Raw genomic sequence first — 18494 nt, 5'->3', positions numbered from 1 at the left:
GCCATTCTCCTATGCGTACATTTTATGTTCTTTCCTTGGAGGTAAAATTGCTGGGACCAACACAAAGCATGCTCTCTTTGCCAGCAGGTCTGCTGGTTCATTTGAGATATTTTGAGGTCCCCTGAGTCTTTCTTTTCCTCTTCCTTGTCCCCTCTCCAGTCCTTAAGATACACATTGGTTTTGTTGTTGCTTGTTTGTTTTTTCCCTCTTAAAATTCAGCTTTCTTTTTCCTGATACCCCAGATACTATTTTTCTTCTGTTGGTCCAGCTAGGAGGTCAAATCTTTGGCTGTGACTGTGTGTTTGATGTGTCCAGAGCTGTCCACCGAGAACAGGAGGCAGTGGCGGGCTCATCTGTAGAATCTTTGTTTGGATATCCTGGAGGTCACCTTGTGCCAGGCCTTCCCAGCTCCTCCCAGAGGCTGTCGAGCACCCAGCCTGGGCAGGACACTGATCCCTGCTCAGAGAGAATTGCGGGGGCAGTGCCATGGCCTGGGAGCCCCTTTGCATATTGGGATGAGTCCACAGGCTGCAGGGAGGTGACCTCCTGTGTGGAAGGGGCTGGGACATGCCCATGGGAGCTGTGCAGGCCAGCAGCTGCCCTCCTAAGCCTCATGACAACCGGATGGAACATAAGAAGGGGTTTCTGGGTCTGCCCTGCTGCTTCCCCTGACCAGACCTGCTCTCCAGGAAGCTGAGGTTCATCCTGGCTCCCTGAGTTGCCTGCACGCCCAGGTGTAAGCTTTTCAGGGCTGGGGCATTGTGGTGCATTTATTCCCCATGAAGACAGGATAGACCACATTTATAAGGTGGGTTCTTCCACAGCCCTGTCCAGAAGTAGGTATTTGTGTGATCTCAAGGCCTCCCCCAAATATCTATCAGTGAAGGGAAGCTTTGAGGGACTCAGGGGAGCACTTCTGTCTGGTCTGCCCAGCACTGCCCCCTTGTGGGATGATGGCTGCAGTGCCTTTGTCCAGCTGTAAGGCAGGTGGGCGTGGAGCCAGAGGGGATCTCACCTGCCTTTAGGGCTTGTGAAGACAGGGCGTGGGATGAAAGCCGTTGGGCTGGGAGTTGTCTGATGGCTTTAGAGCTTTGGTTTTGCAAGGTGAAGGCTTCTGGACACTAGACTTGCACAGGTGAGTAAACTTGAACTGTCTGCTTCAAGATTGTGGAGGGGAAGGGTTGTTGTATTTTGCTGCAGAGTGGGGACCAAGTTGGCTGTAGAAGTCGCGCTGAGAAGTCTTACTGGTAGTGTACAAACTGGTGTCGCCATCAGAGAAGGTAGTGTGATATTGTCCAGCTGGGATGGTGAACCCATGTCCCCAGATGGCTACTCCACTAGGGACAGAGACGGCCAGTTTACGTGTGGGGGAGATGAGACAGGTGCAGCCAGGTCATGGCAGCGCTAGGTATGCTGGCAAACCAGGGGAGACGTGCATGCGTCCCAGCTCAGACGGCAGAGCCAGCGGCACACAGTCATGGTGCAAAGCTCACGCTGTGTCAACCTGAATAGGAAGCTACTTGGATGGACAGTGTGGCCCGCCTGGGATGAGATGCTCGCGCCGTCACCTGCCTCCCAACTCGGAGCCTCCTTCAGGCTCAGCTCTGCTTCCAGTCCAGCTTCCTGCTGCTGACGTGGCCCTCTGGATGTGGTACTGTTGGAGCAAAGTGATGGGTTCTCACTACCCACTGGGGGAGGCCTGGCTTGCTGGGTTTCTGCCTTTGCCCAATCCTGGCTTTGTGAGTATTGGAGCAGTGAACCGTGGCTAGGAGCTCTTGGTCTGTCTCCTGCCTCTCCAGTAAATGCATGCAGAGATGAGAAGCTTGGAAAGTACCATTGAGTTAAGCAGAAGCTCCTGGAGTGGGCAACCTGGTTCTCAGACACATCTGGGCACACACAGCCTTGCATAGAGACAGCTGCAGCAGCCTCAGGGGAATGGCTAATTTTGTAGGAGAGGGGCCCCCACCCAAGTTGCACCAGGGGCTTGAGCCACACCTGTAGTGCTTGGCTTCTTGGACAACACTTAGAGACATAGATGGTGAGAGGGGAGCTGTGTTAGTTTTTAGGCACACTTAATGTTAGTTATTACTTGCAATTAAGTTCTTACGCATGGCTAATTTCCGTAACCAGGTCCTCTTTTCACCATGAATTTACCGCAAGCCAAAATGTCAGTTGCAACGAGGTGCTTAGGAGGTCCTTTATTCCAACAGGGTAGGATTGGGAGAGATAGTGGAGGGAGAGAGAATGTCAGGGGAAATATCTCCAACCATGGTGGCAGGATGGGGGTGCTGCTTGGGCAGGGGCAGGGGCAAGATGGAGGAGGACAGGGTGGGGAGCAAGGTAAAAAGGGGAGGGGGCACGTGAAGGCTCATTTATACAACCCAGCTGGGCCTGGAAGGTGTGGGGGGGCTTGGGGAATTGGTTGGGAGGGGCTGCAGTGGGCCCCAGGGACTGGTGAATGAGATAATCACAGGTGATTGGTAGGTAGGTAGGAGCTGGGGGAGGGGCCACGAGAAACTGGGGGATGGGGTTCTCAGGTAAGTTGCCATGAGGTTACGTCTCACTGATGGAGACAGAAATGGCACGGATTTTGCCAGCTGTGGACAAAGGGAAGCAGATACAAAAAGGCTGAGGCCTTCAGGGCCGGTGATCCTGTCACTCCTCTCAGGCTGAGCTGTGGGTGCATAAATTTCGGGTACTGCTGTTGCTATGCTCTTCTGCATGTTTGGGAGGTGTCCCCCCACTCCCTGTTTTTTGGTTTTGCTATTTGGAAGCTTTTACATGTCAGCGTGGTGTTTGGGGCAGTGTTCTTTTGGCTTTGTCAGTACGCATTGCTGTTCTGTAAGATTTTAAGGACAGGAGGAGCCTGTGTGCTCCATTTGAAAAAGAGTTTTGTGTTTTGATTTCCTTTGGGGAAAAAAAAAGGGGGGGTAGGTTTTGTATTAGAAGAAAAGAAAGAAAGAGGAGCAAGGATGAGGCTGGAGGGCGCTGGGGGCTGGTTGATGAGAAGGCTTCCGGTCTGAGCCTGAAGCCCTGTAGCTCAGAGCTGGCATTCCTGGCTGCTGTGATTGGTTCTTTCTCCCATGGTGCTCCCCTCCAAAGGGTTCTGTCCTCCCAGTTCTGGTTCTCTGCCTGCAGGAGATCTGATAACCCAGGGCCCCGGGCCATGGAGGCAGGTGACTCGGGGACTGTGAGCTGGCAGCGCTGAGCAGGCCTTTCCGGTTCTGTCCTGCCGTTTGGGGAATAAGGAAACTGAAACCCACAGAGGTGGAGTGAGTCATGCCAGGGCTTGGGTGCCCTGGGGGCTTGGCACCAGTCAGCAGGCTTTCCTCCCATCTCCCCTCCCACTCACCTCCCTCGCTATGGGTCTCACCGGGGACATGATCTTCCCTGTGAGCACTGGCTGCCCTACGTTCCCACTTGCCCTCTCTGATCCTAGAACACATCTGGCAGTGACCCTTGCCCCAGGGCCTCTACACACACACACACACATACACACACACACTCACACACTCCACCCACCCACCTACCCACCCCCAAATGGCTGCAATAGCCACTGCTGGGCCAGTTTGAAACCAGGAGCCAGGATCTTCTTTTTACTCTGTCACATGGATGTAGGGACCCAAGCAATTGGGTTGTTTTCTGCTGCTTTTACAGATGCGAAAACAGAGAGCTGTATAGGAAGTGGAGTAGCTAGAACAAGGACTGACACCAATGTGGGATGTTGGCCCCACAGGTAGAGGCTTAACTAACTGTGCCACAGCTCTGGCCTCCATGGGGTCTCTTGGCACTACTCTGCATTTGCATCAAGATGTTGAGGTCACCTCCTGAGGCCTCTCCTGCAGCCTTGCACTGTAGCCCTACCTTCAGACAGGAAGTGAGTGTGGGGAGGTCCGGCCCACCCATTGCTCTGCCCTGAGTAAACCCGACTCTCTGGCCTACAGGTGCTTAAGCACAACGGGTCCTCGGAGATCCTCAACAAGCTGTACGACACGGCCATGGACAAGCTGGAGGTGGTCAAGAAAGACTACGACGCCCTGCGCAAAAGGTACAGTGAGAAGGTCGCCATGCACAACTCGGACCTGAGCCGCCTGGAGCAGCTGGGGGAGGAGAACCAGCGCCTGCTGAAGCAGACGGAGATGCTGACCCAACAGAGGGACACGGCCATCCAGCTGCAGCACCAGTGCGCCCTCTCCTTGAGGAGGTAGGAGCCAGGCCTGGCACTGGGAGGCTGCTGGGGTCGAGCACCTCACTGGCAGAGTAGTGGGCAACGAGGCAGCTTCTATGTCCCAGACCTGCTGCTCGGTGGGTTTGAGATTGTCTGTGAGAGCCGCTGTCATGAGGGAAATCAACTCCAGCTCATTGCTTTTCAACAATCATTTCATTCAATTTATCTGGAAAAGAGAAAGGGCCCATCTTCTGGTCCACTTCCAAAATGCTTGTGACAGTCAGGGTCCCATCAGACAGAAGCCAGGAACCAGGAATGCAAGCCACGTCTCCCATGGGGTGGCAGAAACCCAGCTATTGAGCTGGCACCACAGGCAGAAGCTTAACCAACTTCCCAGGGTGTACACTCGAAGGGAGCTGGCATCGGGAGTGGAGCCAGAACTTAAACCCATGCGTTCTGACGTGGAATGTGAGCATCTGAGTACTGTGCCAGACACTTTTTTATTAAGGAACCTCCCCCAAGAGCCATGGCCGCTCCTGTGCCCCCCACAGTGCTGCTTCAGGTGCGTCCTGTGGTGCAATGGCTCTTGGTGCTCTTACAGGCTTCCAGAAAAGATGACCATCCCAGGTGGCCTGTGGATCTGGGCGTTGCTGGGCTGCACCCATGCAGGTGTCTCTGCTGCAGGCTCTCTGGGATGAGGCCGGGATGCAGTTTCCCCACATAGGTCGTCAGGAGACCCTTCATTTTGTTTTCCTAGTGGAATTCCCTGCTGGATTGGCGGTCTTCCACGGAAGGGCGCAGGCCCTCCTTTGCAGCTTGCCTGTAGGGGAGGTGCCTCCTGGCCTGGAGGGCTGAGCTGTGCTCTTGAGCCAACCTTGTGACTTTGGACCATTGCCCGAGTCTCAAGGCTGTACCATTCATGCCTGTAAAATGAGGTGGTCACACCAAAGGGCTCTAAAGGCCGTGTTTGTGCTGGATATGGTTGTCATGCTGCCTTTTTGTTATTATATTTATTATTTTTATTACAAAAAAGAAAAATAATGTTGCTTGACTGTGGCAGAAACTAGCTGACATTTCCAGCAAAAGAGAAGGCATGCTATCCTCAGTTCAGCTTCAGTTGTTCGTGACCAAGACAGACTGCAGGTTCAGGGTGCTGGGCTCCGTGACTGTTCCATCTCAGGGCTACGGGAGTGACCTCATCGAAACTTCACGCTTGGCTGTCCGGCACGGCAGGGCTGGCAGCCAGGAGGCCATGGGGCAGCCAGGCAGCTTCCTGCTCCAGCCACATCCCAGCTGCCTTTCTCCCAAGGTTCGAGGCCATCCACCACGAGCTGAACAAGGCCACGGCCCAGAACAAGGACCTGCAGTGGGAGATGGAGCTGCTGCAGTCGGAGCTGACGGAACTGCGGACCACACAGGTGAAGACAGCCAAGGAGTCAGAGAAGTACAAGGAGGAACGTGATGCTGTGTACAGTGAGTACAAACTCATCATGAGCGAGCGCGACCAGGTCATCTCTGAGCTGGACAAGTTGCAAACTGAGGTGGAGCTGGCCGAGTCCAAGCTCAAGAGCAGCACGTCCGAGAAGAAGGCGGCCAGCGAGGAGATGGAGGCGCTGCGGCAGGTAAGCGGGCAGGCAGCGCCCAGGGGCCCACTGGGAGCTGCCTCCTGGGTTAGAGAGGAGGGCCCCTCATTTTAGACCTTTAAAATTCAGAGCTGGTTGTGCTGTCCGGCCACTACCCAGGCATCCCCTCTATATCTAGCTCTGGTCTGGGTTACAGGGCATGCGAGGTAGGAAAGTCCAACCCCAGCCTGTGGTCAGATGGCACACACAGACACTCTCACACTTTAATCCAACCGTGGATAAGAGATGGTGGGCCAGGCTTGTGCCAGAAAGCAGCAGTGTCTCAAGGAACATCTCGGGGCCAAGTTCCTCAGACCGTAGACCTGTGTGTATAGGGGGAGCTTCTGCGACTAGCCACGTGTATCTGCCTGCCAGCTCTTTAGTGGGTGTTTTGAGCTCCTGTTGGAAGAGTTGCTGCAGACTGAGCCCAAGGGCCTGGTTCTAAAATCTGGCTCTGGCAGCGTGCCTTACGGGTTGGGGAACTGTGGTGTTCAACAGCGTCAGCGTCCAGCCTCCCAGCTCAGCTGCCCAGCTGCTGTCATCTGGGCTTCCTGCATCCTCCCTGCGTGCTGCCTCCACCTCTCTATGGGGTTCCTGACTCCAGGTCCAGCGGTGAAGAGTCCGTTACTGATGATCACTTCTAGATCTGATTGTAGATGGAGTGAGTGTGTTGGATGTGAGTGCTTCCCTGTCACAGCGGTTCTCCCCTCTTCTCTTGCATGTGGTGTTTGCAGACGGGTTTATCACGTGGTCTCCGAGAGCTAGAAAGCCTGTTGGTGAGAGTCAGGCCCATTGCAGGAGTGCCAGCAGATCCCAGGCAGGGCCGGGGGTCCCCCAGGCCATCTTGCTACCTCACACATGGTGACTGCTTTATGTCCAGGGCAACGTTTTGCAAAGGCCTCACAGGCCTATGCTTGGTGATGGAGCCTTCCTCCTCACGTGCCCTCCTGGGGCCTCCGTTTCCTCTTCTACACAGAGGGAATGAGAGACAACAGGTGCCTTTCAGTGTGGTTTGCCAACAGAGCGACAGACCATCAAGAATGCCATTCACATGGTGTGCAGATGAGGCCAAGTGGGCTGCCGAGCTCACTGTGGCACCTGTCTGTGTCAAGTGGGCCTTCTAGGGCTGGGGCACTCCTTGGGAATCTGGCTTTGTGGATGAGAACGGCCATATGGTGTGGTGTCACACTCCCGAGACTCATGCAGATGGAGCAGGGCACAGGTGCTGTGTACCATGGAGAAGGCCCAGCTCCTCATGGGCAGTGACCATGAGCGCACACGTTAGGGCTCCATCATCAGCCTGGAAAGCCCACCCCTCAGCTTCTCACCCTGGCGTCTGAGGTCAAGCCTTGGAGCACGATGTCTGTGTTAGCTCAGGCACATGAGGCCACAGAGGAGACACTGAGAATGCTGAGGCTATAACCAAGGCAGCCAGTGCTGGAGTTTTGGTCTCCCCAGCCTAGAAGGATTTACGGGGTTTGGAGCCTTACCGAGCAGGTTCTTGCTGAAAGTGTGGAGCATGCAAGGGGAGCATACTCCCCTTCCCCCAACCCAGGCCCTGACCTGGCCCTGCCGGTACTCAGGGGTGTCCTTCAGCTGAAAGCCTGTGCCCAGCCTTTGCAGGGGGTGCTGGCTGGGCGTCAAGTCCGCCTGTCAGCTGAGGCAGCGATCTTTTTCAGGCACTGTTCCCAGTCAGCAGGCCACAGAGGAGAAATCCTACCCCGCCCCTACAGCAGTCAGAGGCCTAGGCCTCCACCCCACGGGCCACAGGTGGGCTGTGCCACCCTGCCTCAGCATGGGTACCCTAGGATGGACCGTAGCCCTCCAGCAGCTGCCTCCCAGGGATTGTGTTCCTGTGCAGGGAATGACTGTGGTTAGCCACCAGCTGACCCTGTTCAGTGAAGATAGATTTTCTCAGGTCACTGGTGCCTGGCCAATAGGGGGCGGGGCTGCTGGGCAGCCATTGGCCACATGGCTGCTTGATGTGGTTCTCCTGTGTTCTGACTTGATTCCTGGACAAGCCCTACTGACCAAGGCCTGTCTCCGAGCAGAGCCGGCTCTGCCCCCACCTCCAGGCCCCCACTCCCCACCCAGCCAGCTACAGCTCCCCTGTCCCTGCCTTTCTGCTACCCCCACAAGCAAGTGATCGCCCATCCCATGGCAGGCGCGGCTGGAGGAGCTGGGCTACATGGGCCCTAGGGAGAGCCCTTGCAGGAGGGGTGCTTCTGGAGCTTGCGAGGAGTGGCTGCCAAGGCAGATGTTGCCTCTGGAGATGGGTGACCCACCTGAGAGCTGTCTCCCCAGGGAGCACTGCTGGCATGGACCCTTGGAGTGGGGGCAGGACCCTCGGTGTGGGTCGCGCCCTTTAGGCATGTCATCTCTGGCAGGGCAGGGTGAAGCAGGAGTCTCCTGAAGCCAGCCTATCTTTTCCCAGTCTGTGGCCCCAGACACAGACTCCCAACCAGACACACAAACAGCCCCTATGCACACATGGCTGCAGAGAGGCCTGTGGCCCTAGACATCTCACACACACACACACACACACACACACAGCCTGCAGAGAGGGAGGCCAGTGCTGCTTCTGCCGAGTAAGGAGGTCTGACGCGGAGGCAGTGTGGTATGGAAGGATGCTGCATGCCCTACATGCCCACAGTCCATGTTACCATGGTCACTGGGCCTCCTCCTGTGCCCTGTCACTCAAACCGCTCATTTCTCATGTCCTTCACAAGGAAGCCATTGAGATGCGTTGGTGGTGGACACCAGCAGTGACCAAGGAAGGAGAGGTGGCAGTAATGATCTGGGGCAAGGTGGGCCAACCGCCAAGGAAGTCAGAGCATTAACGCTCAACCCAAGCCTAGTACTGGGCACCCCTGGGTCCAGGGGCACAGTGAGATGTGCATGGCTGGCTGACAGATGTGTTACTGGGATCTTGACAGCAGTAATGCAGGATGCTCCTTGATGCTTTCAATGACAGTGTAACAAAAGGAACAGGAGCAAAGTGGAAATGGGGGCAACTTGACGGGGTCTTGGCAGTAGGAGGTCTGAGTAAAGAGGGCTGCTGTGAGGCCCACATGACGGGCCCCTGGGCTTGCATCCCCAGCTCCTTGGACTCCATTGAGGAGTGGCTCAATATAAGTGGCTAAGCGGGGACCCCTGGGATCCCAGACATAGGCATTGTACCATACATCCTGAGGCCCTGGCTCCCTGTGTCCTTACACTGTGGGGCACCCCATGTTCTTGTCCTCACCCAGAAAGCTCAGGAGCTGGAGCCGCGTGCTTCATGGGAGACAGCTCCATGGCCTTGACCATGGCTGAGGCTGTTGCTTCCCTCTGGTTTCTTTTTTATTTTTATTTATTTTTTTAAAATTTATTTATTTATTGGAAAGTCAGATATACAGAGAGGAGGAGAGATAGAGAGGAAGATCTTCGGTCTGATGATTCATTCCCCAAGTGAACGCAACGGCCGAAGCCAGGATCCAGGAACCTCTTCCGGGTATCCCACGCGGGGTGCAGGGTCCCAAGGCTTTGGGCTGTGCTCGACTGCTTTCCCAGGGCACAAGCAGGGAGCTGGGCGGAAAGTGGGGCTGCCGGGATTAGAACCGGTGCCCATATGGGATCTCGGCGTGTTCAAGGCGAGGACTTCAGCCACTAGGCCATGCCGCCCTCTGGTTTCTAAGAGGAGTGGAGCAGCAGCAGAAAGGCCTGAGGATCCAATGGGGAATGCTTGCGAGGCCTGAGCCACAGAGAAATGTCTGGATACCAGGACACAAGGGCTCCAGCTGACTGTACACTGCTGTCTCCTTATCTAAGGGTTGCCCGAGGGCAGGTAATGGTTTTGAGCAGCACGCATGCCCTTGATGGCCCTGTGTTAATGTGGGGGCTCATTACTGTGCTGGTGCTATGGGCTAGCTGTACAGAATAAGCCAAGTAGAAGGTGGGGTGAAGTCTGGAACCACCCGCCGCCTGGCCTTGGCTGTGCAGGAGCCAGGGCCGGGGAGAGATACTAGGTGCAGGGGCCATCCCACCCCTGCCCTGGCTGATAGGTGCTTCTGACCCAGAAGGCTCAGTAACCTTCTGCTCCTGCCTGCCCACTGCCCCCATCAGATCAAAGACACCGTGACGATGGATGCTGGGAGAGCCAACAAGGAGGTGGAGATCCTTCGAAAGCAGTGCAAGGCTCTGTGCCAGGAGCTGAAGGAAGCCCTCCAGGAGGCGGATGTGGCCAAGTGCCGGCGGGACTGGGCCTTCCAGGAGCGTGACAAGATCGTGGCTGAACGGGACAGCATCCGGTACGGGGCTGGCATGGGCTGGTATCTCCCTAGGATGTGCCAGGGTTTGTTGGGAGGGTCAGAATCCTGTGCTTTGGGTTCAGGTGAGGTGCAAGGCACTGGATTCCTTTCTGTTACCCTTAGCTGATACCCTGGCCTCGCCTCCCAGCCATGGGGTTTACCCCCAGCTTGTGTCACTCTGCGTGTCCAAGTGTACTGGGAACCCTGGTGAGCTGACCTGACCTGGGCTCTTATGCCACTGATGAGAGCTAACCATCTTAGCACCTGTTCACAAGGCACCGACAATGGGCCGGCATCCAAGGTCTCTGAACAGGAGACCTGGAAAATAGGGGAGGCTTGGAAGCAGTCTGTGGGTGTGTTTGCAGGTGCAAAGAGGGCAGGGCACAGATGGAGCCCATGTGGTGTGCTGGGGCAGGGGTGCAGGGGTGCAGGGGTGCTAGCAAGGCTGGGGCCAGCCATGAGGAGGAGAATTAATGCCAGTCTTGAGGGCAGGTGAGGAGCTCCTCACAAGGGAAGCCAAGGGTGAACATGATCCTGGGCTGGGGCAGGACGGACAGAACCCATGGTCCTGGTACTGGGGGAGGCAGTGGCCACCTGCTTGTGGTGGTGATTCTCAAAGATCCCTCTGGCTGTTTGGGGCAGGGAGTGGGGAAAGAGTCTGCTGTCCCTGCAGAGGCCGAGTGGCTGGGTATCTAGGCCCCTGGGTGCTCCCCATCTGCTCCCACCTCTTCTGCAGGTGTCTCCATGGCACAGTCCTGTGCAGAGCTCTGGTTGAGGTGGGAATAAGATCGGGGCTGTGAGAGCTGGGGTCCAGCTCTTTGGGCACCTCCATTTCTGGAATGGGTATTGAGCACAGGTTCCCTGCTCTGAGGTCATATGTCTTCACCTCCTCTCTGGGCAGCTGGGATGGTTGCAACAGTGGGGTGTCCATAGTTTACAGAGCCCTGCTAGGCTTCCACTCCTAGAGATGCTTAGGACTAAGTCCATCCTTGGAGGATCCCCATCCACCTGCAGGAAAGCCCATATGTAGGTAGATGAAAGTCATTTGGGTGCTGGGACTGGAGCACCTGTTCGCATAGGAAGCCCATGCATGTTGAGGTTGGAGCTGGACCAGCGCTGGAAACTGTAATCTGGCATGTGTAGCCTGGTGATGGGGACTAACTGGATGGTCTCATCTCCTGGCCCCCAAACACTCCAGTGCCTCTGGAGTGGGGAGGCAGGTACTGGTGGATGTTTAAGAAGGGGGGTGACAACCCCAGGTAACCTTGTCCTCTGCCCCTCCACCAGGACACTGTGTGACAACTTGCGGCGGGAGAGGGACCGGGCAGTGAGTGAGCTGGCCGAGGCCTTGCGGAGCCTGGATGACACCCGGAAACAGAGGAACGATGTTAGCCGGGAGCTTCAGGAGCTCAAGTAAGTGGGGGCAGGTGTGAGCCCGGACCTTGGGTCTCCTGCCTCACCCCATGAATCTGTAGAATGGGTCCAAATACCTTTTCCACTTTGAGGGTTAGGAACACACAAAGCAGCAAGTGAGGTGGTGAGACAGGGCAGCCATTGTGAAGGGAGATTTCAGGACAGATGGACAGTGTCCATTCACTCATCTCCTCCTTGGAGCTTCGCTCATTCAGTCAGGATTTATCGAGTATTCACTGTGTGTGATTCAGGCTGTTGGGGTAGGGTGGGAAGGAAATAGTGCAGGCAGACCCAAGTCCTAGCCCCTGTGGGACTCATACTGTGTAAGGAGGAGACAGACCAAGGGCAGGCCCATCCGGGAGACAAGTCCATAAAGAAAGTTGTCACTGCTGCTTGGCCATCTGTCTGGGGGTACCTGCTGTTTGGGGGTATCAGGCAGCCTCCTCGCAGTTTCAGCACATGCCCCCCACCATTCCCCCTGCCCCCTGACCCCGGGTGTTATTTCAACACCTGGTGACCCCTAGCAGTGCATTGAGAATGCAGAGACCAGAGTTTTAAGCTAGCAGGTGGCTGAGCCCAGGAGCTGCTGCTTTAGGGACTGAGCTGAGCTCAAAAAGGGGCAGCAGTGGCTTAGTCTGTTGTGATGTTCCCCAAGCTGGTAGTGTCAGGCAGAGATGGTGGGAATGTGAGCAGCATGTGTGTGTGTATGTCTGGCTGGTTGGCATCACCAGAGTAGGGCCTGCTGAAGCCAGGACCTAGGAACTCTTTCTGGGTCTCCCACATGGGTGCAAGAGCCCAAACACTTGGGCTGTCTTCTGTTGATTTTCCAAGACACGTTAGTGGGGCGCTGGATTGGAAGTGAAGCAGCCAGGACATAAACCCACACAGGATAGCAGCCTTGTAGGATGTGGCTAAACTTGCTCTGCTATAGCATTGGCCCTTCCTACTTAATTCTTCAATTTCAGAATGGTTTCAGCTATTCTTATTCCTTCCTCTATGACTTTTTAAAAGAACTTATTTGTTATTTGAAAGGCAGTTTTATAGAAAGAGAGAGATCTTTCCATCTGCCGGTTCACTCTCCAAATGGCCATAATGGCTGGAGCTGGACCTGTCTGAAGCCAGGAGCCTCCTCTGGGTCTCTCACATAGGTGCAGAGTTCCAAGGCTTTGGGCCATTTTCTGTTGCTTTTCCAGGCCACAGCAGGGAGCTGGATGGGAAGTGGAGCAGCTGGGACACAAATTGGCTTCCATGTGGGATGCTGGCAGAGGATTAACCTGTTGGACTACTACAGCAGCCCCTCTGAATTTTGAGATCATCTTGTCCATAGTTGCACATATTCCTCTTGGTGTTTGGGTGTGATTTGCATTAAACCCCTAGATTCATTTGGGCAGGATTTCTTTGAAAACCATTCTGAATTCGCCTTCCCCCACCTGTTCCTCCTGGCTTCATGGAGGGCTGGTTTGGAGGACAATGGGGATGGAGGAATGTTCGGTTTTGTGCGTGATCCACTCCACTTTGGAGCTGGGGAGTGATGGGATGTTCCAACTTGCCAGGGGCTCTCAGCACAGCTCTGTCTGTTCACAGAGAACAGATGGAATCCCAGTTGGAAAAGGAGGCCCGATTCCGCCAGCTGATGGCCCACAGCTCCCACGACTCCGCCATCGACACGGACTCCATGGAATGGGAAACGGAAGTTGTCGAGTTGGAGAGGGAGACGGTAAGCTGTCTCTTGCAGCTTCTCTCCCCCCACCCTTTGAGTGGAGACTCAGGATGGACGTCGGGGAGAAGAGGATCCCCCCTTGTGCCCACTGGGTTGCAGCTGCCAGTTTGGAGGTGTGGCTCCTCCTCCCACGTGTATCCTGACCTTATGTTCCCTGCGGCTGTCCCTACCGGGCTACAGCAGACCTGTCCTGGTCTAGAGGGCAGAGGAGGCAGCCCAGTGCCGGGGAAGGCACTGAGGAGAAGGGGGGCTGGAAGGTGGCAGCTGGCAGCTGGTCACAGATTTCCATCTTGGGGAGCAGGTGGCCCCATTGAAGCTGGGTGATAATCCAGGGCCCAGCTGTTTCTTGTCTCTGCTATGTAACGGGTGCCGCTACCACTTTTACAGGAGGATTTCGACTTGAAGGCACTTGGGTTTGACATGGCGGAAGGCGTGAACGAGCCCTGCTTCCCAGGGGACTGTGGCATATTTGTCACAAAGGTGGACAAAGGAAGCATTGCTGATGGCCGTCTAAGGTAGGAGTTGTGGGGGCCTAGGCTGGGGCCCTGCAGCCCATGGCAGTGATGAGAGGGATGCTTCCTGGCATCCAGGACTTGGCTGTGTGTGGCTCACTACTCCCTGACTGGCAACCACCGTGCTTGACCTCTCTGGATGGGAAAGGGCCCAGGTGGTGCTTATAACAACATGGTACGTGAGACAGTAATGATACCATAGTGGCTCACACTGCCTCAGTGTGACGACTCAGTGCTGGCATGAGATGAGCACTTTCTTAGAAGTTAGTTTTGATTTGGGTTGCAGGCCTGTGAGTTAGGTGTGACTGCTGCCTCCGTTTGGCAGATGAGGATATTGAGACTTAGTGGTGGAGTCAGCACTTGAGCCACAGGCTATCTAGCTCCAGCACCTGCATGTTTAGCCACTCCTCAGTGTGTGCACGAGGCACCTGCTTCTTGGCATTGGGAGGCCAGAGATGGGGGTGCTGGCAAGACCCATGTGGACACGGAGCTGGCCACACTCCTCCTCAGGGTCAACGACTGGCTGCTGAGGATCAACGACGTAGACCTCATCAACAAGGACAAGAAGCAGGCCATCAAGGCCCTGCTCAATGGGGAGGGTGCCATCAACATGGTAGTGCGACGCAGGAAGTCACTGGGTGGGAAGGTGGTGACGCCACTGCACATAAGCCTCGGTGGACAGAAGGGTGAGTGAGCCCATGGGCATGGCAGGGGAGTTGGGCACACATGGTACCCAAAGGCATGTGCTCTGCTGGAAGGAGGGCCTCCCCGGGTCGTGGGTCTCATTGGCCTGGGAACGGTGCTGACCTCCAAAGTGGGCGACCTGGCTGCGGGTTGGGTAGTGATCTCCTGTGGTTGCAGACAGTGGCATCAGCCTGGAGAGTGGCGTGTATGCAGCTGCCGTGGTGCCTGGGAGCCCTGCTGCCCGAGAAGGGTCCCTGGCTGTGGGAGACAGGATTGTTGCGGTGAGTCCCGGCCAGAGTTGGGGTTATCGGATGGCACTGGGCAGGGCTGAAGGGAGAATGTCGATGAGCTTTTAGCTCACCTGGTTCTTGAACGGTGCATCATGCGAAGGTGCAAAACTGAGTTTTCTTTTATCAGTAAATTTCTACTTAACTGTAGAAAATCAGGAAATACAGAAAAAATCTAGGCGGGAGCTGGCTCACTTATGTGACTGTCTCCTTTAAACAGCCTTCCATGAATGTTCCCTACATAAGAATGTATGGGGGTGGGAGTGGTCTTCAAAAAGTTCATGGAAAATGTTATAAAGAAACTGCATGGATTTCAAAATGTTTGCACCAAACTGAGCGTCTTTTCTGATTCCATTTTTCCAGGAATTTGTTTTGTTTTTTGAAATCGCTTCACATAAATGACAGAGAGCTCTCAACATTGGTTCATTCCCTGAGTGCCTGCAGAAGCCTGGGTTGAGCTGGTCCATGCCAGGAGCTAGGAGCAGTTAGCTGTCACTTGCTGTCCCCCCTCCCCGGGTCTGCAGTTAGCAAGAGTGGGGATGGATCCACGGCGTTCTGACACAGGATGCAGGAATTGCAAAGTGGCGTCCTAGCCAATGAGCCCAATAGCCACCTTCATGGCAGATTGTTAAGAGTGGAAAAGTTATGAGAAAAACAGAATCCATTACTCTAAGTCACTTTATTTTAAAAAAAAAATTATATTGGAAAGGCAGATTTATAGAGAGAAAAGTCTTCTATTTGCTGGTTTACTCTCAAAATGGCATAATGGCCACAGCTCAGCTGAGCTGGGACCAGCATCCTCCCACATGGGTGCAGGGTCGTAAGGTTTTGGGCCATCTTCTGCTGCTTTCCCAGGCCATCAGCAGGGAGCTGTATTAGAAATGGAGCAGCTGGGACACAAACTAGCGCCCATATGGGATGCTGGCACTTGCAAAGCCAGTTGAGCCATCCCGCCAGCTCCTAAGATAATCACTTTGTGGATACTTTTTAAGAGAAAACTCTTGACTTAGCCAATTTTTTCAAAGGAGTTTTGTGTAGGTTTTGCCTGATTTCTTCTTATGGTTATGTTATGTATAACTAAAATACTCAAGCCAGCAGCTGGTTGGGTGGGTGTGCGTGGTACCCTGTGATCTTATCCCTTGCTGTGCTGTGTAATCACCGCCATAGCCCAACTGTGCTGTCACACCACCAAGGTGTCTCTGGTGCCACCTTTGAAAGTAGCCATTTCCAGTTCCCCACTGTTCATTACTCCCAGCAGCCAAGATCTTCAGCATCCCTTATCTGTTTTGAGAATGTCGTATACACGACCCTTTGGGACTGGTTTTTTTTTCCCATGGATCCTTCCTATGCAGGGCATTCCCGGGAGTTGCCGACAGTCGGTTCCATCTTAGTGTGGAGTAGTAGTCTGTGGTGTGGACACATCCCCGTGTGGGCTTCACCTGTGGCATGGCTGGCCTTCTGTACCCACAGGCTCCACATCCTGGGATCTGAGCCCTACAGACTGAACACATACCGACTTCTTGGCAGATGTTTTCTTTTCCTTCTGTTTTTGCTACATGTACTCCCTGTTGGCTGTCACATTGAGACAAATGTGATTTAAGATTGATGGCAAATGTCTGTGGGTTTCCTGCAGACGCTGCACATTTTAGATCCAAGGGACTGCCCGAGGGTAGTTCTGGCACCAGCCTCCCACATCTGCTGAGGGGTGACCAGACAATGTGTGAAGGGTGTAGGGTTCTCGGGAAGCAGTGACATAACCCTTGGCACATGCCGCTCGGGATCCTTTGTTCAGCCTCCTTCCTGCTCTCAGGGGACTGTTTGCTTCACTTTCATTCCACGTGTGCCTCGTAGGGCTGGGAGGCTGCGGCCTGGGCCAGCATCGCATGTGGGCAGTCAGAGGGAGCAGCAAGGCCACGTGTACGCCTGACCCCTGGATGGGCTCTTCTGCCGAGAATGATGTTGAGGGCTTATGTTCCGCCTGCCCGGGAGCCCCCTAACCTAGACTCTCCTGAGTCAAGCACCTTGGGGGAACCAAGCTGTCCAACACTGGCTTGCTCTGGGCCACATTCCTGGCCCAGCACCTGCCAGTGGGCCTGACCGGCTGTCTGTCTGTCCATAGATCAATGGCATCGCGCTGGACAACAAGTCTCTAAATGAATGTGAGTCTCTGCTGCGTAGCTGCCAGGACTCAGTGACGCTCTCCCTCCTGAAGGTACGGTCCTACTTTGGGCTCTGCTGCCCCTGTTGGGGGTCCTGGGCAAAGGCAGACACTCCAAGTTCCCCAGCTGCTTGCCAGTGCCCGCAAGGTCCTGGGAAAGCGGTCTGTGGTGTATGGACTATGGAGTGTGCATGAACACTTGTCCATGGTTACGCAGACCCCATTGAGGCTGTTGGGTTCTTCCCTGACACTGAACTGGGAAACATTTTTTTCTCTGTGCAACAGCGGGTGGCGCTGAGGTGCTGTAGGAGGGTGGCCTTGCCTTGGGGAAGTACTTGCTAAAGTCAGGGGTAGAAGGTCGTGGCGTTGGTAACTTTGCAGTGTTCTGCGATGTTGGCAGAGAATGAGGCTTTGGTAAAACAATGTTCTGTCCAGATGAGGGTTTGTGGGCTTTTATTAGATTTTTTTAAAAAAGATTTATTTGTTTATTTTTTTATTGGAAAGTCAGATTTACAGAGAGGAGGAGGAGAGACAGAGATGAAGATCTTTTGTCTGCTCATTCACTCCCCAAATGGCCGCAGTGGCCGGAACTGCACCAATCTGAAAACAGGAATCCGGAGCCTCTTCCAGGTCTCCCACGTGAGCGCAGAATCCCAAGGCATTGAGCCGTTCTCAACTGCTTTCCCAGGCCACAAGCAGGGAGCTGGATGGGAAACAGGGCCTGCGGGATTAGAATCGGTGTCCATATGGGATCCCAGCACGTGCAAGGCGAGGACTTTAGCTGCGAGGCTACTGTGCCAGGCCCTTATTAGATTTTTGTAGCAATTTTTCTCTGTAGTGGAAAAGATCAGTCACAGAAAGTGCAAAGAGACAAACTCATCCCTTTAATTAATGTGTTTTTTTTCAATAGTTATTTATTTTTATTTGAAAGCAGAGTTGTATAGAAAGAGCTTTCATCTAGTGTTTCCCTCTGCACATGACTGCCTTACCGGCTCCTCCTGCTCCCACGCCCCCAGCAACCGCTGATGCTCTCACGGCATCCCTGGCAGGTGGGGACAGGGAGTGTCTCCTGGGATGTGTGTAGCTGGCGTCACCTGGTCTCCCTGCACTGGCTTCTCTGGGGGGAGACGTATAGGGTTCTTTGTTGTCTTTTTCTGCCTTCATGAGTTACTGCGTTTTAGCCCCGATTGAGAGAGAGTCCCATGGTGCGGGTATACCGTAGGAAACTTAATAATGTGCAGTGGTTGTGTGGGGCCTTGTGCTGGCGAGTTTAGGGAGAAGTCTGAGTCAGGAACGGTGCAGCCCTCCTGTCATGGCTCAGAGTGGCCAGGGCTGTGCAGGACCGTCACACTTAGGGACAGATGCCCCTGAGGATTTCACAAGCAGTCAGGGGGAAAATGGAACATAAAAATGTTTCCTTTGATCTAAAATTATTGGATATCTGTGCCATTTTTTCATAATATGTTTTCATGATTTTGTGTAGACCAGCTATATGCATGGGTTTCCAAATTCTTTTGGAACCAGAATAAGTATATTTTAAGTTCCATTTTCTTTATATATATATTTCGTAAGGAGCTGTGGTGTGTGCATGTGTGTTCACATATATATGCTTCCATCTGTCTCTTTGTGGGTGTGCCCCGA

At 54.3% G+C, this 18494-nt stretch overlaps 1 protein-coding gene across 2 annotated transcripts in view; it reads left to right on the top strand.

Annotated features, from left to right (window-relative positions):
• Positions 1-18494, top strand: part of DLG5 (discs large MAGUK scaffold protein 5) — a 100816-nt gene that overhangs the window by 60685 nt on the left and 21637 nt on the right. For both annotated transcript variants that reach the window (XM_040976021.1, XM_040976022.1), the window contains 9 exons: positions 3945-4204; positions 5478-5790; positions 9895-10079; positions 11367-11492; positions 13077-13209; positions 13600-13727; positions 14235-14410; positions 14586-14689; positions 16815-16907. In XM_040976021.1, coding sequence (XP_040831955.1) covers positions 3945-4204; positions 5478-5790; positions 9895-10079; positions 11367-11492; positions 13077-13209; positions 13600-13727; positions 14235-14410; positions 14586-14689; positions 16815-16907 — 1518 coding nt within the window. The remainder of the gene's footprint in view (positions 1-3944; positions 4205-5477; positions 5791-9894; positions 10080-11366; positions 11493-13076; positions 13210-13599; positions 13728-14234; positions 14411-14585; positions 14690-16814; positions 16908-18494) is intronic.

The sequence above is a fragment of the Ochotona curzoniae genome, unplaced genomic scaffold (assembly GCF_017591425.1).
Source record: "Ochotona curzoniae isolate NIBS_2020 unplaced genomic scaffold, NIBS_Ocur_1.0 contig_2692, whole genome shotgun sequence".
In the NCBI taxonomy this organism is placed as follows: domain Eukaryota; kingdom Metazoa; phylum Chordata; class Mammalia; order Lagomorpha; family Ochotonidae; genus Ochotona; species Ochotona curzoniae.
This window is presented reverse-complemented; position numbering and strand designations above follow the sequence as displayed.